Genomic DNA, 14,691 nt, shown 5'->3' with positions numbered 1-14,691 from the left:
ATGTGATCTTTGAAGATTGGAATATTGTTTCCAAGGACCAGGAAATGGGTCATGTCAACTAGATCTCAGTAGTGTTCTCAGCCATCAGGGTTACAAAAATTCATTCTTAATATCCTGTTTGCAGGACCTACAATTTTCTACTGACTTATTTTCACACTGTTAGTATGATTCAATGGTGCTTTTTAATGGTGATTTTAAACAAGTACAACGTAGTGATAAATTTGCTGTCCACCTGCTTCTTCTTCCAAATTTGGGATTGGGAATCTTGCAGAAATCTTGAAAATCTGAAGGTTTCATTTAGAATTTTTGTCTCTCATGCATAACAGTTAAAGTCACTGATACAACCAATAATTTCTACTATAGTAACTATTTTCTTTTTCTTCTTAATTGTAAGAGGTGCTGAGCACCCCTTATATCCCAAGTATTTGTGGGCAAACTTGAGTTGTATGTTGGAGATAGAGGTCTTGCACATTACTCATCCTTCTCTGCACAGCAGAAATCTTGGGGCTGTACAAAGATACCAGTGTTCAGTGAATCAAGTTCAGTCACTGTAAATGAATGTAGCTTTCAAAGAATTAGCTTTACAAGAAGAAAAAATATTTTTAATTTTTTTTCTTTTTTTTTTTTTTTCAATGTGGAGTATTTCCTCCCATTTTACACATTTGGCATATTGTCCAGCTAGTCTTCCTTCCTTAAAGGAGGACCTCTAAGTGTTTAGCACAAGTCAGGGCAAGAACATTTCTTCCTCTGCTCCAGGATTCTGTCAATCACAACAAATGATTGATCAAAGCTGGGATTTGAATTCAGATAATCTCTGTAGCAGTGAATGCTTAAAGGCTTCCTTCCTCTTTATTAAAAAATAAAAAGATGACAACTATTTTGTTTGGGAGGAATCCAGGTTCCTTCTGAATGATCGATCTGCATTTCAGAGCCTTGCTCTGCACATACAAGACATGTATAATTTGGTGCTCAGCTGCTATTCACACCATGCAGGTGTCCAAAGCAGCTCCAATTTTAGGACCACTTTCAGAATCTGAAGTTTTCACTCCAATTGCTACATCCACCACACCCATTATCACCATGGGAGACATTACCAAGCCCACTCAAAGCAGATACTTTAAGAACAGTTACAAAGTAAGCCTTTAATCTCATTCTCCTCAACCTAAGACATTCTAACGGCTTGCACATCTTCATAAGGCCTGCATTATACCTTGTATTTTTGCTTTATGCTTGCAGCAGGAAAATAGAAGTGTACCAAAAGAATTTACAAACACTTCACTTTGGAAACATGTCCCTACAATTATGAAAACAGCACATACTAGCACTAAGAGCCATTAACTAAACTTGTTAAGCAGAAAGAGCTCTCAGTGTTCTGCCTGTCTGGAATTGCTCTTAGGAATATTGCATTTTTGTCTTCTAAGCTCACTATGAGAAATTAAAAAATAAACTTATTTTGAAAGAAAAACTAGCTTTTTAAAATCACCATGAAAAGTAATGAAGGCAAGATGAAGCAGGAAGAGCAACAAAAGGATTAACTATTGTTTGCAGCAAAAATACAGTTTTCTTGGAGATATGATGATATCCCTCTATATATGGGGAATGAGGCTGGTGTATTGTCATGTCATCATGAGCTGGGAACAACAGCAGTCATTCCTGTGCTCTTCCTCAAGCACAAATAACATGGAGGCAACAGATGCTTTGATTGTAGGCTTTGAAGTGGAAATGCTTCTTTTCATACTGTGTGCCATTGAAGTGGGATGTGGAAGTGACAGTGACTGTCAAACCTGGTATCCTAATGCCTCAGTGGCTTCTTACTGAAGGGGAACTAGGTAAGAGAACTTTTAACAAACTGCATACATGCAATTACATGGAGCTTGTTGAGATGAACTCATATGTGTAGAGAGGTAGCTGACTTAAGGCAATGCAAGATCATTCCTGAGTACCTTTTTTTATTTTATGGTAGTAAGTAAGTAAGGTAGTAGTTAGGGAGAGGCTTCTGAGTACTGAAAGCTAGAATGTGTCTCTACCTTCAGGAGAGCAAGAAGAGTGATCTGTCCAATGAGATTGGTCAGCCTCATTTCAATCCCTGAGAAAGTTGTGAAGCAACTAAGGCTGGATATGATTTCCAGACACATGAAAGATGGGAAGTTGATAATGAGCGGAGAACACAGACTTATGAAGCAGAAATTATGCTTAACCAATCAGATAGACTTCCACAATAAGGCAACTAATAACATGCAAGAAGTGAGGTGTGGATGTTGTTTTTCTCTACATAAGCAAGGTGTTTGCCAGAGTTTTCCATTAAATCCTCACAGATAAACTGACAATGGTTAGATAAGGAGGCTTGGGGCTCACTGTCTGGTTAGTGGCCTGAAATCCAGCCGGAAGACAGCCAGTAGTGGAATACCACAGCCATGGATATGAGGGCGTCATGGTTTGACACAGAAGAAGAATTTTTCCGGAAGGAAGAGGTCAATTTGGACATTGACCAATTGAAGGTGGACACGCCTCTGTGAACACAGAGGGGTGAAAAGCAGAATTCCCAGGAGAACTCGCTCTCTTTGGTTCCGGTCAGCGTGCAGTGCAGGCTCTCCCCTGCCCGGCCCGTGGCTCGGTGGGGGAGGGGAAAGCCATGTGGCCTTCGGAGGTAGGCCCAAGGGTGGAGGGACTGGAACTGGGCTGGCCCCCTGCAGATGGAAGGGTGGAGAAATATGGGATGTCTCCATTCCCCCCCAGAGTCTCTCTCTCTCTCTCAAAAGAGACAGCGATGGTTTTGTCAGCCGTTCACTGCGGGGAAGGAGAAGAGCGGGGGGCTGCAAGGTGCTCAGCTGCCTGTGGGAGCTGGAGCCTGAGCAGCAAGCCATCTCTGGGAGTCGGGACTTTTAACCCTTCCTGAGAAATGAAAGCTTTGTGAAATTTTTCTCCTCCTTGGTTTGAAAGAGAGGAAGAGAGACAGCTTGGACCCTGGGATGTTAGAAGGAGAAATTCTAGGTGGGAGGAGATGATGGAGTGTTTTTTGGGCTGGACTTTTTCTTGGTAGCCACAGACTGAACTGATCTTCTCATCCAAGAGAGACTGTATTTTAGGAGGATGCCGGTGAGCCAAAGAGACCTGCTTCAGGTGGGAAAAGACAGAAGTGGAGCGAACAGAGAAAAGTTAAGGAGGTTTGTGGTGGTGCCCCCTGTCTTCAGAGAGGGAGAAGAAGATCTCTGTTCTTGGACCCTCATCCCCAGGGGAAAATGGAGGGGACTGTGGTCCCAAAAATGAAAAACTGAACTGTTGTTTTTCCCCTCTTGGCAGGGCATCCTTGAAAGGAAAAATCCTAAAAAGAAGTCTGTCCATCCATGCATTGGTGGTGAGAGCACTGTGCATGGAAAGGAGAGGGTCACCACTGGCAAACTTTTTTCTCCGGGCGGTGCCATGTCATGACATGGAAGCACAGGATGTGGCAGCTGTGTTTCTTAGGGGGGTCTGTGGCACAGGAGGGGCTCCTCACTCCATCAATGGACTGAGAATCAATTGTCTGGATGGTGGAAACCTGATTTGGGTCCAGGTTGTGTCTCACTGTGGTTTGTTGGAGGTGGGTGGTATGAGGAGGAATGCTTTGGAAGGTTTTCATTTTGATTTTGTGTGTGTTTTTTTCTTTCTTTTTCCTTTTATAGTAGTATAGTAGTAGTAGCTTAATAAAGTTTTTTTCTTGTTATTAAGCTTGGGCCTGCTTTGCTCTGTTCTCGATCGCATGTCACAGCATTCAATTGAAAGATTGCATTTTCATGGGGGCACTGGCATTGTGCCAGTGTCAAACCATGACAGAGGGCAATATAGTTTAACCTTTTCACTGATGACCTGGTGCAGATGACACAAAGCTGGGAGGAGTGGCTGATAATCTATATGGGTATAGTGCTGTTCAGAGCATGAAGTGGGCAGCCAAGAATGTCATGCATTTCCACACACTGCATTTCCACACAGATACATGCACTGTCCTGCCCCTGTGGAGGAACAATCCAGGCACTCATGCACACTGAGGGCTGAGTGGCTGGAAACTTGCTTTACTGAGAAGCACCCTGGGGCCCTTCCTGGTGTACACCAAGCTGACCAAGATCCAACAGTGCACAGCAAAACAGGCCAGCAGTATTCTGGGGCACCTGAGGAAGAGCATTGCCAGGCAGGCTCAGGGAGGTGATACTCAGCCCTGCTAAGAGAGGTGAGCAGAAGAGATTTTAAATATCTCAATTCTGCAAATGCTGACAGTTAATACATGTCTTCTCAGTCTGAAGTCAAAGCACAAAATGGATAAAAGATTGCCTGGGTAGAGAGAGACCTGTATTACTGAATTCATGTCCTCATGTACACACAGGAGCTTCAGTGAAAAAACATTGTCTGGTACTTAAACCATATTAAAAAAAAAAAAAATATATATATATATATATGTATGTAAAGAGTTAAAGAAAAGGTGATTTTCACTAACACTTGAGGAACTACATAAAGGTACAATTTACTCAGCTCACTACTAGGAACGAGTTAATAATCTTCCAGAGGGAGATGAAACGCTGCACAGCTTACTACTCCAAATCTATACAGCTCTTGTCAGCCATGGGTACTATGACTGCTATCAAGGACCATAAGGGTGAACTGTTAAGAGAAAGAATGAGTGATGAGATTCTTACACAGAAACAGATTATCTGAAGATCCTTAGGCAGAACAAGTAACAGAACAGCATGCTGGAGAAAGGGGTTTCATGACAGCATCTCCTGGGAACACAGCAAAAACCTGTAAGCTTTACCATGCTATCTTACAGAATCACTACCACGGAATAAAACCCTCCCCTGCCCTGAGAGAAAGCAAAGATTAAGCAATATGTTTTTTCAGTCTGCAGCTTTTTTTCATTGTTCATTGCAATATGTTATTCTAGCAAAAGTGGAATTCAGGAGGTGATCTCTCTGGCTGATGGCTCGATTGGTAAGAATATTAGACTTCAACTTTATCTCTGCAAATAATAGGCTTTCTCTGGAATAGCTGAAACTCTGACAGGAAGGAAGAAACTTTAGTGGGAATTTCCCTAGATAACAGTCCTTAGTTTATAGAAATCCCATTCCATTATCTCTAAATATTCTAAACATATAGAACAACACCATTCAGTGTGCTGAATTAGCAAACACAGTGCTTTCTGTACAAATCTTCAACATTTTTAGCTTACAAATTTTTTTATACTCAAAAAGGCAATCACAGATTTGAGGAAATTTAGTGACAAAAATGCAGAACTGTTTTAATGGACGCAGAACATTTGCTAATAATTTCTCTACTCCAGTTTCATGAAGTGAGGTGCATAATCTACCTCTTTTCTGAAAAACTTTTCTAAGAGAGCAGAAAACTATAAATTCAGATCCAACTGCTTTTTCATAATTTCTTTTGATAAGACTAGTTTACTGTTCAGCTAAGATTTCTATCTATAATCAGCTGTCCTTTTTCTATTTAATGAGGACTAGCTTACAACATACCAGGTGACAGAAATGATCAATAAGCCATTTATAAATAAGTTACATGTACAATGTGAGACAAATACATAAATGGATTTTTTAAAAATCTAAACATTTTCTGAAATTTCTGTATCATAAAGTACATTGTTATTTTCTATATAAGCCCTGTTTTTGTTCTATGTTGAAACTCTTCATTGTTTTTGTCAGAGGTTTCATATGACATTGCCGCTTGAAACTGGAGGGGAAAAAACACTGTAAAAAATACAAATAAATTTCTCTGCTATTTCCTTTACTGGTAAATACTACAGCAGTAAAATGCTCCACACAAAATCAGTGTTAGCTATGTTTCACTACTTTTCATCAGAGTTTGCTCTTTATAATTACATCTTAAAAAATAACAAAGTTAATTCTCCATTAGGAAATGAAAATTTGTTGGCATTTACTTTTATTGTAAGAATTTACATTATGAAGCAATTTTAACTTTAAAAGATGCTTATCCTTAGATGCTTTCCTTACTTGGTATAAATTGCTATATATATAGGCATAGTATGTTGATATTACCATTTATCTTATTATGCACTTAATTTAAGATAATGAATATGACAGCCTGTCAAGCAGTCCTTTCTGTTTTGCAGGGGTAGGACTACAAGGCAATTAGAAATTCAGACTGTAAAGCGGACTAAAATTTCACATTTGAGATGCAATTCAGCAATGGGCCCCAGTAATTCATTGGGCAGTCTGACCTTTTTGTTTCTAAAAATTCAATGTTTATTTTTAAAACTTTTAAACAGTGCAAAAGGATGGATAGTATTAAAACCTGTAATTTCTAAAAATTTATCTGGAAAATAATTTTAAGAATATCTGTCACCCTAGTGGTGAATAAATTATCTCAGTAGTCCAGCTTTCCATATGGCTTTTGCACATCTCTCATTGTTGGTCCATTTGGGCAGGAAGGAAATGCCTGGGTTCAGTTCTTCATGTTCTGTAACGCTTCTATGAGAGCTTTGTTGTATTCTTTGACAAGCTTTCTTGAATTCTTCATTATTGGCTGGTAGTCACTCTCCTGACTTTTTGTTGCTATGACTGATTAAAAGAATTAAGGAAACAAACTGCCAGTATAAATATGAGCATAATCACAGATACACACACAGAGGCAGTAAGTGCCTCATAAAGGACTCTGCCTATTGTTACATTGCAAACCCAACCATTTCAAGGCATTCAGTTATATACAGCTGTACAGTCTAGCTACAGAAGTCCTAGGTCCCAGTCCAAGAAGGCATCTCCTCTCCAGCAGGCCAAGAAGACATAAGTACTCTGCATAAGGGTCTGCACTTGGATAGGCAATATTTCGTACCAAGTTAGGAGATATTTTAATATCCTGATCAACTTTTTCTCTTGGTTTGACTTAAAGTCTTTTTGGTTGAGAAAAATTTGGTTTAAGAATATTGCCTTAATAAAATATTCCTGTACAGACTCCTTCAAAGAGGCTCCAACTATATTACACCGTCCAAGACTTTTTTCAGATATTTTCTAAGAGTTCAGATACATTTGAAGAGTTAGAGCACTTAGCAGATTTGAGAAATGGGATATTCAGTATTTGCAGAAAACATTATATGTATACATATACATATAGCTATATGTATCTGCATTAATTACTAAATAATTATCACCATCATCAGTATTATTTCTGTGATGGCTAGGCTAACACAGAATTGCCTGAAATATACCCCCATGCCATTTTCTGAGACATGAAGGAATGTTCATTGTTCAACACACTACGCTAGATGGTGGGGTCAGGTTTTGATGTTACCTTTACCAATTCCATTTGTTCTGTAATCATGTAATGATAATTTTGTACATCTCAGAGATTTCAGAATTTTTAAATAACAATTTATTTCTTAAATAATTTTAAAGAAGTAATTTTGTTGCAGTGAATTCACTATCCCTAGAATATAAGATAAAAGCACAGCCTGGTCCCATTCAGATCTCTATCATAATTAAGGAAAAAATAGAAAAATAGTACCAGATGAGAAGAATCATCCATTTTATTTAAAACAAACTTCAGTGCATTTTTTAATTTCAAAAACTACCTTATGAAAGCCATTTGCAATTCAGCAAGTAATGATTTTGCTGATATGATTACTGGAATGCAACTTGTTAAATTGAATCCCAAAAAGAGAGAGCTACAAGACAGTTTCCGCACCCCAGCATGTTTTCAAACAATGCTACACTAGCAGATTAATATCAGATAAGACTGGAGAGATGTGAAGATGAACTTTGTATGAAACCTAGCAGCAAACCTGAGAAAGAAGGAAATATTTCAGACTGCAAGGCAAAGCTTATGCTTTAGGACCCTGTAAAACTCTTTCAGATAACACACATAAGTTTTTCTATATATAATATCTATCAGCTAACCAGATATTTGCAATAGATTGCCTTTCCCCTCCTCCCCTATCTCTTGCAGCCCATTCCGTCCTGTCTTATTCTGCTGGAGGAAACAGACTTCTTCCTCAGTGTGTGAATTTGACTCTTACTTCTTAAAGAAAAGGATACATTCCTTCATCATAAAGTTATTTTGCTCATGGTGCTGCCACTTCCTCTCCAAATTTGTAAGCTGAAAACACAAAAACACAAAAAGAGCCAAAAATGAAAAAGGTAATAATTACACACATATTTTACACAAATTATTTTGTATCAGTACCTTGTACTCTATCAACTGATTATCTCAATAAAAAAACACAGACATGAGAAACAATGGCAAAATGCTTTTAAAGCTGCTGATGATTAACCTGCATATATAATTTAGCACTTCATAATCCATCTGTATAAAAGCATTGTATGCAACTGCAGTGACAGATGAAAAAAATCAGATGGGAATTCAAGACTTGCCATAAAAGAAAGTTAACAAGCAAGTCAGAAGTAAAAAGGTGAACAATTCAGGGAGATACTAATTTTCATTATGCTTCATATCATTTAGATGGATCTCTTCTTAGAATCAGTAAGATCTAAAATCACCAAACATACAATATTTCCTGACACTGTCTTGGACTTTGCACTACTCAGAAGAAACTTCCTTACTTCCATAGTTAAGTTTCCTGTCTGATGCCAGAAGTTGTGATAAGAACAGAGCTGCATTGAGAAGATTGTAGGAGTGTGGATTCAGCGCTGGCACTTCTTCAGTACTTTCAGCATCAACAGGAAACTAATGTGGATATTATATTGACGGCTGCTTCCTTAAAATACAATTTCATATTTGTTTTTCTGATGCTACTGTTCAAGGTTCTGCATTTCAAGATATGGAGATGTTATTTTTAAAAGTAAAACTGAAAACCATACTGAGACTAAACTTTAAGTGGAAACTAAGATCATAAATATGGAAAATATTGCAGTATTTTACTTTAAAGCTTTCCTTAAGCTGTAAGAGATGAAAATAGTTTCCGTATAATTCAAACCTTAACAGCAAAGAATCAATTATCTAATGTACTTGTTTGCAGCAAATAAGGCAATTATTTATTTCCAAGACTAGGTATTTCTGACTAATTAGAATTATTAGTACAGCCAGTAAAGGAGCCTGGAACTGAAATACTTACTATCTTGCTCACAGAAAAGGAAAGATTTAGTGTATTTTTATAGTAACTGCTTGAAGACCAATTGACCTCTTGCAAAATTGCCCAAATCCTCCACATTTATGAACACTATTTGTATTTCAAAATGCTTGATGAATGTCAAATAATCAGTTATTATAGGACATACTTTAATTCACCCTCATTTTTTTACATTCAGGCCTTAAAAAATAAAGAAACAAATCCATTTCACACACATAAAAACAGAACTGCCACAGCTTAATGAACTGAAGAAATTCTGTACAACTACTATTTTATATAAAATGTTAAGCCTCATTATGCAAGTATCTTAATACTGTTTGGGTATACATTTCTAATTTACTTAAACCCTAGAATTTGATCTTGGCAAGAAAGATTCACAGTATCTGAAGTCTTCCATGCTTTGGCATGTAGCTTTGAGGATTTATATCATCACCCTAGAATGATTATAAAAATTCTATGCTACAAATGAACACATGTGCCTCAGTCAGAACTATGCCTTCTCATCTGCTCTGCAACATTAATTTCAGAAGAAAGTCAACCTGAACACGTACAATATGACCTTCAGCTTTTAACTGTATTAGAATAAATAACAGTTCTAAAGGACAAATATCTCAACAACCTCAATCAATAAAAAACAGTGAAATGCATTAAAAAAATCAGTTTCCCTTTCACCTTATCTTAAGGTTATCTATTTTTCTTCTGTGCATTCAAATGTATGGATCAGTAAAGTTTTCTGCCAAAATGACAGCAATTTATGTGTATTTATAGTGAAAGAATAGAAGCCACTCAAGAGGTAATAAACATCTTCTTTCTTGATTCACTTTTGAAATGTAAACATATACATATACCAAAGTTGTTTAAATGTGAACAGACTCTAAAAACTTCAGTGGCCTGCAAGAAGTAGAACTGGAAAAAGGAAAATGGAATAAACAGCACAGTTTTAAAAACAAGAGGCACTTTTAAAGCAAGAGGGATCTTAGCTAATTAGTAGAGGCGTTTTTTCCCCTGCAGTTTCTAAGTTTGTCCTCAAACTAATTAAGCAAAGGAAGGGCAGAAGGTAGAGTTCTGAGCAAGATTAATACAAACACTTAAACAAAAGATTCACATAACTTTTAGCTCAGAAAAATCTCTGCCAATAATCCAAAGCTTACAAGCCAATTGTTGGCACAATATTACGTTTTGTTTGAAAACAACAAATATGGTTACCTACTTAAAACACATGACTTAGAAAACTCACTGAGAAGGAACAAACAGATTCTGTTTGTATAATGCTTCATGTGTATGAGAAAACCAAAACCAAGAAACACACAACTGGAGGGATAATATGTAACTTGACCTATACCTGAGAATAGGTCTCATTTTCTTGCAGCTCCTTCTTTAGTGTCTCATACTCTGTATTCAAATGCTCCATTATTTTCTTAAAAGCACGACTGCGTTTTGCTAATTTTTCTTTGTCATCCTTGAGTTTCTAGTTAGGAAAAAACCCAGAAAAAGCTGATTAATGGATGAGTTCATTTGCTGTAGGCTTCAGGCACATTAACTTCAATTTACCTCTCAAGATACTACTTTTTTTCCTTTTAGAACAAGAGCACATGCATATACAAAAACAACTCATATGCTTTTCTCTACTGCATGCTCTATCCGAAAAATAATAATCAATTATTATGACCAAGTTGTATGCTTAGACAATACTGTTAGAACACTAGTGGGAATGTTGTTATTAAGAATTTGTAGAAAATTCTCTTTTGCTTGTGTTCTGTGTTAGATTGCTAAATTCAAAGCTATGGGTAGACATACACTGCTTAAGAGTTTAGCTGAATTGCTAAAACAGTATAGGGAGACTTTGTGGAAGGAGGCTATCAAAAGATACCTAGATGAATACCTGCTACATGTACCAAGTTAATAGATCATACATATAAGCAATATACTACTTGGAGTAATTTGCACTGTTGTGCAATCCTGTTTTTCAGCTGTCAGAAGGACTGTCAGTCACAAAAATGGATTTCCCTCCACTAGCTGTTCAAAAGCACACACTTTGTTTCATCCCTTTCATTACCTTTTTCTTTTCTTCTCCTGATACTCTCAGAGCTGGCAAATTATTGTAGATCTCCAAATCTGCTTTTGTCTGTTCAATTTTGTCTTTAAGAAAAGCTAGTTCACCAACCATCTTGCCCTCCAACAGTTCCATCTTCTGTAGGTCCAGCTGCAGTTTTTGACTCTCTAGATCACCAGAAACACAATCTCTAATTAACAGCACTTTTTGTTTCAAAATACATAGCCCATTACATAAAGATTTATGCTATATTTAACCAATATAAACAGCCCCTAAATGTACTTCTGATTTTTTATATTTATGAGAGCTATTAATGTGAAGGAAATAAAAAAATTGATCTTCACAACAATGCCACAAGTCAGACTCATACACTTCAATTATTGTATTATAAACCGTAAGTGAAGAGTAATGAAATTGTGATGGTCTGTATCACAGTAATGTTTATAGCACCACACAATTATCTATTTGTAATGTTTATAGCACCACACAGTTAATTATAGCACCATGATCTTAAAACAGTGGTGATAACTTAGAAAAAGTTTATTGCAATGCAATAGAAGTGCAGACAAAATGTAGACAAATCAAAGAAGTATTTTTAGGAGAGTTTTAACATCATGTTATTTTTATTTGTACTGCTTGAATATGGATAAGGCTTAGTTTTAGGACAACAAATAGCGTAACTTGCTTTGTAAAGAAAAACATTTTCATATATCCTTCATATATTCTTCAAAAAAGAAGTGTCACAGCTTACAACATCAATATAGGCTACAAAAATGGTGCAAGTATACAGCATTTACTTCTGAGATGCCATTAAAAACATAACAGAGTTATGTAATTAAAGGAATTAGAACTGTGGGTGGATTCTGACATAAAGAGGACTGTAGAGACTGAAGCTGTCCAGACACATGGGAGAGAAGAAACAATACACATACACGAAGTAATAAAAATACTTTGACTCAGTCTTGGGGTAAGCTACCTACCCGGCGTCAGGAAGGAATAGATGTTGGCTAGATTTAGTTTGGATGGTTTTGTGATCTCACCTGTCGTTGTATTTCATTCACGCTTCTGAACATTAAACACGTGGCTACATCATCTTATATTTCAGATCTGTGTCTAACTCAGAAGAATAATACAGATAACGCAATTTTCTTCCTACATTCCAAAGTAGCAGGCAACAAGGGCTATTGAGAGGGATGAGACTGCACAAAAAACCTTTTCTTGGCATAGGTTTCCATATTGAGATTTGTACTTATCTGTTGAAAAGAGGACAGAAAATTTCCTCCCCAACTTAACCAAGGCAGTAAGGCAGAAAAAAATAGATGTGTCCATGTGACAGAAGGAGAGTTTACCTTTCCAAAAACGGTGGGTATAGTCCTGTCAGTGGATTTATATGGGAAAATCTCACGTGATCAAAACACTCTCATAAGATTTTGCTACTCATCTCTCTGCTTGCATATTTATACCATATACTTATATTTTAGAGTGAAACAATCACTTTTATCAACATTTCTGGCATATTACAGAGCACTTTCATGATTTCTTTAGGAACCTCAAAATTAAAAAAAGGACAAATCAAGATTTTTGTACCATTTGCAATTATCTTGAGGAAAGATCATCCATAAGATAAGATTAAAAGTGTCCTCTATGTCTAAGGAGCGTTTATATAAATATGAAAAATCCCCATGCATATTAAAAGAAGGATTTTAAATTAAAATATTTCTGATTGCTTCACATGAAAGTAATTAACAGTCTGCCTTTCACTGCCAAGGACTTAAGAAAATATATTCACTGTGTCTACAACATTTTATAACTGCTCAGTCTTTCACAATAAAGTTTCTGGCATTGGTCAACGACAGATTATAAACCACAACTGAACAGATCACTGCTTTACTTCGCTTGTTTCCATGGCACTGTGGTTTAAAGACAAATGCTTAAGGACAACAATAAATGAGAGTTTATTTATTTATTTATACAGTAAAAAATAAAATTATAAAATAAATTCAGATTGGAGAGAAGTAACGGGAAACAATCATAGATGTTCATGAGGATTTACCTAGGTCTCGTCACAGCATTTTCACTTTTTATATAGTTGTTCTAATATCTGTATTTTGTTATTTTAAAATTATACATAGTTGACCAGTTGGAATTTATTTTACATGTAAAGAGTAGTACCAATCTAAATGCCAAAAAGGCAAAAAAAAAATTCTTGGACTGTTCTGTCTAACACAACTATGATGAGACTGCAATGAATATTCCTATCCATTCACACTTTCTGGAGAAAAGGAAAGAAACTGGAAGAGGAAAATTTTATTCTTATTCAGCAGCAGACTCAATGAATAAAACTCAAAACTGAAAAAACTTAAAAATTCCTCTAGGGGAAGAGACAGGAAGAGGATGCAGCCCAGTTCCTTCTGATAGGCCATGAAGTTGAAGCATCTAGCATGCAGTGTGTACACAATGGCAAATACTCAGAACAAACTACAGCAACCTAGGGAAATGTTTTTGGGAAACTATGCCATCAGCACTTTTGTTTACCCTTCATGATTTCCTTTTCTTTTTTATTTTTTTAAGAGCTCTGCTGGTGGACTTTTTATATCTTTGTTACGACAAGAAAATATGGAAATTAAGATTTTAATAATAACAAAAGAATCCTGAAGATGACTGTTGTATGATTCAAAGATTAGAAGGAACTTCAACTGTGCAAACTGTATTTGAAATAATCTTGTTTCACTATCTGTGAATCCCAGCTGTCAGACATTTACTTAGGAATAACTTAAAACTGCCTGCTGAAAATTATGTACTATAACTTCCTCCTCTTCCCTTACAGAGAAAGAAATTTTTCTTTCAATAATGCCTCCATAGTTCTACATGCTTCCAAAACATCCTTATATTGTAAAATAGTCAGAAATTATATGGAAGAACAAAAAGTCATATTTGAACTTTTAATATCAGGCCCAGAAATTTAAACTACACTACAATTGCAAAATGAGTATTTGCAGATAAGCAAACATGAATGGTAAATCACACAACAGAAAATCAATTTCTCTAACATTTTGTGCCAAACATCTCATTTCCTCATAACTACTTTGAAGTCATAATACTGGCTCCTATTTTGAAAATTACTATGAAGTACAACATGGAACAACCTTCTAAGAAAATGATTTATCATTCTTAATTCCTGCCCCTTCCTTTCAGCCAAACAAACAAGGAAAGGGCTGCTGAACCAATAATGATATTGGCAAAGACACAGAATTGTGAGGACAATTCTACCATAAACAGTGCAAATAATGAACTAAAGAGATACTTCTTGCGGGAATGAAAGAAAACTACTGCCTCCTTTTTGAAATTACAGAGAACATCCTCAAGAGGCTAATAAGTATTGGAATATTTAGGAAATAAAGTCAAAATGAGTATTCAATCTGCAGAACCGAAGCCTCAGGATTTGAGAGCTATTCACTGTTGTCAGTTAATTGTGGTACACATCTTTTGGAAAAGCATAAACCATAAGTAAGTGATACTAAGAACTACATTTACAAATACATCATTAGATAACTAT

At 36.3% G+C, this 14,691-nt stretch overlaps 1 protein-coding gene across 2 annotated transcripts in view; it reads right to left on the bottom strand.

Moving 5' to 3' along the window:
• Positions 1 to 5,182: 5,182 nt before the first annotated feature.
• Positions 5,183 to 14,691, bottom strand: part of IFT74 (intraflagellar transport 74) — a 35,542-nt gene continuing 26,033 nt past the window's right edge. For both annotated transcript variants that reach the window (XM_072922248.1, XM_072922249.1), the window contains 4 exons: positions 11,139 to 11,302; positions 10,425 to 10,550; positions 8,031 to 8,091; positions 5,183 to 6,560 (listed from right to left, as the gene is read on the bottom strand). In XM_072922248.1, coding sequence (XP_072778349.1) covers positions 6,445 to 6,560; positions 8,031 to 8,091; positions 10,425 to 10,550; positions 11,139 to 11,302 — 467 coding nt within the window. In that variant the 3' untranslated portion in view covers positions 5,183 to 6,444. The remainder of the gene's footprint in view (positions 6,561 to 8,030; positions 8,092 to 10,424; positions 10,551 to 11,138; positions 11,303 to 14,691) is intronic.

The sequence above is a fragment of the Taeniopygia guttata genome, chromosome Z, assembly GCF_048771995.1.
Source record: "Taeniopygia guttata chromosome Z, bTaeGut7.mat, whole genome shotgun sequence".
NCBI classification, from domain to species: Eukaryota; Metazoa; Chordata; class Aves; order Passeriformes; family Estrildidae; genus Taeniopygia; species Taeniopygia guttata.
The sequence above is the reverse complement of the archived record's forward strand: the minus strand, read 5'-3'. Positions and strand labels throughout refer to the sequence as shown.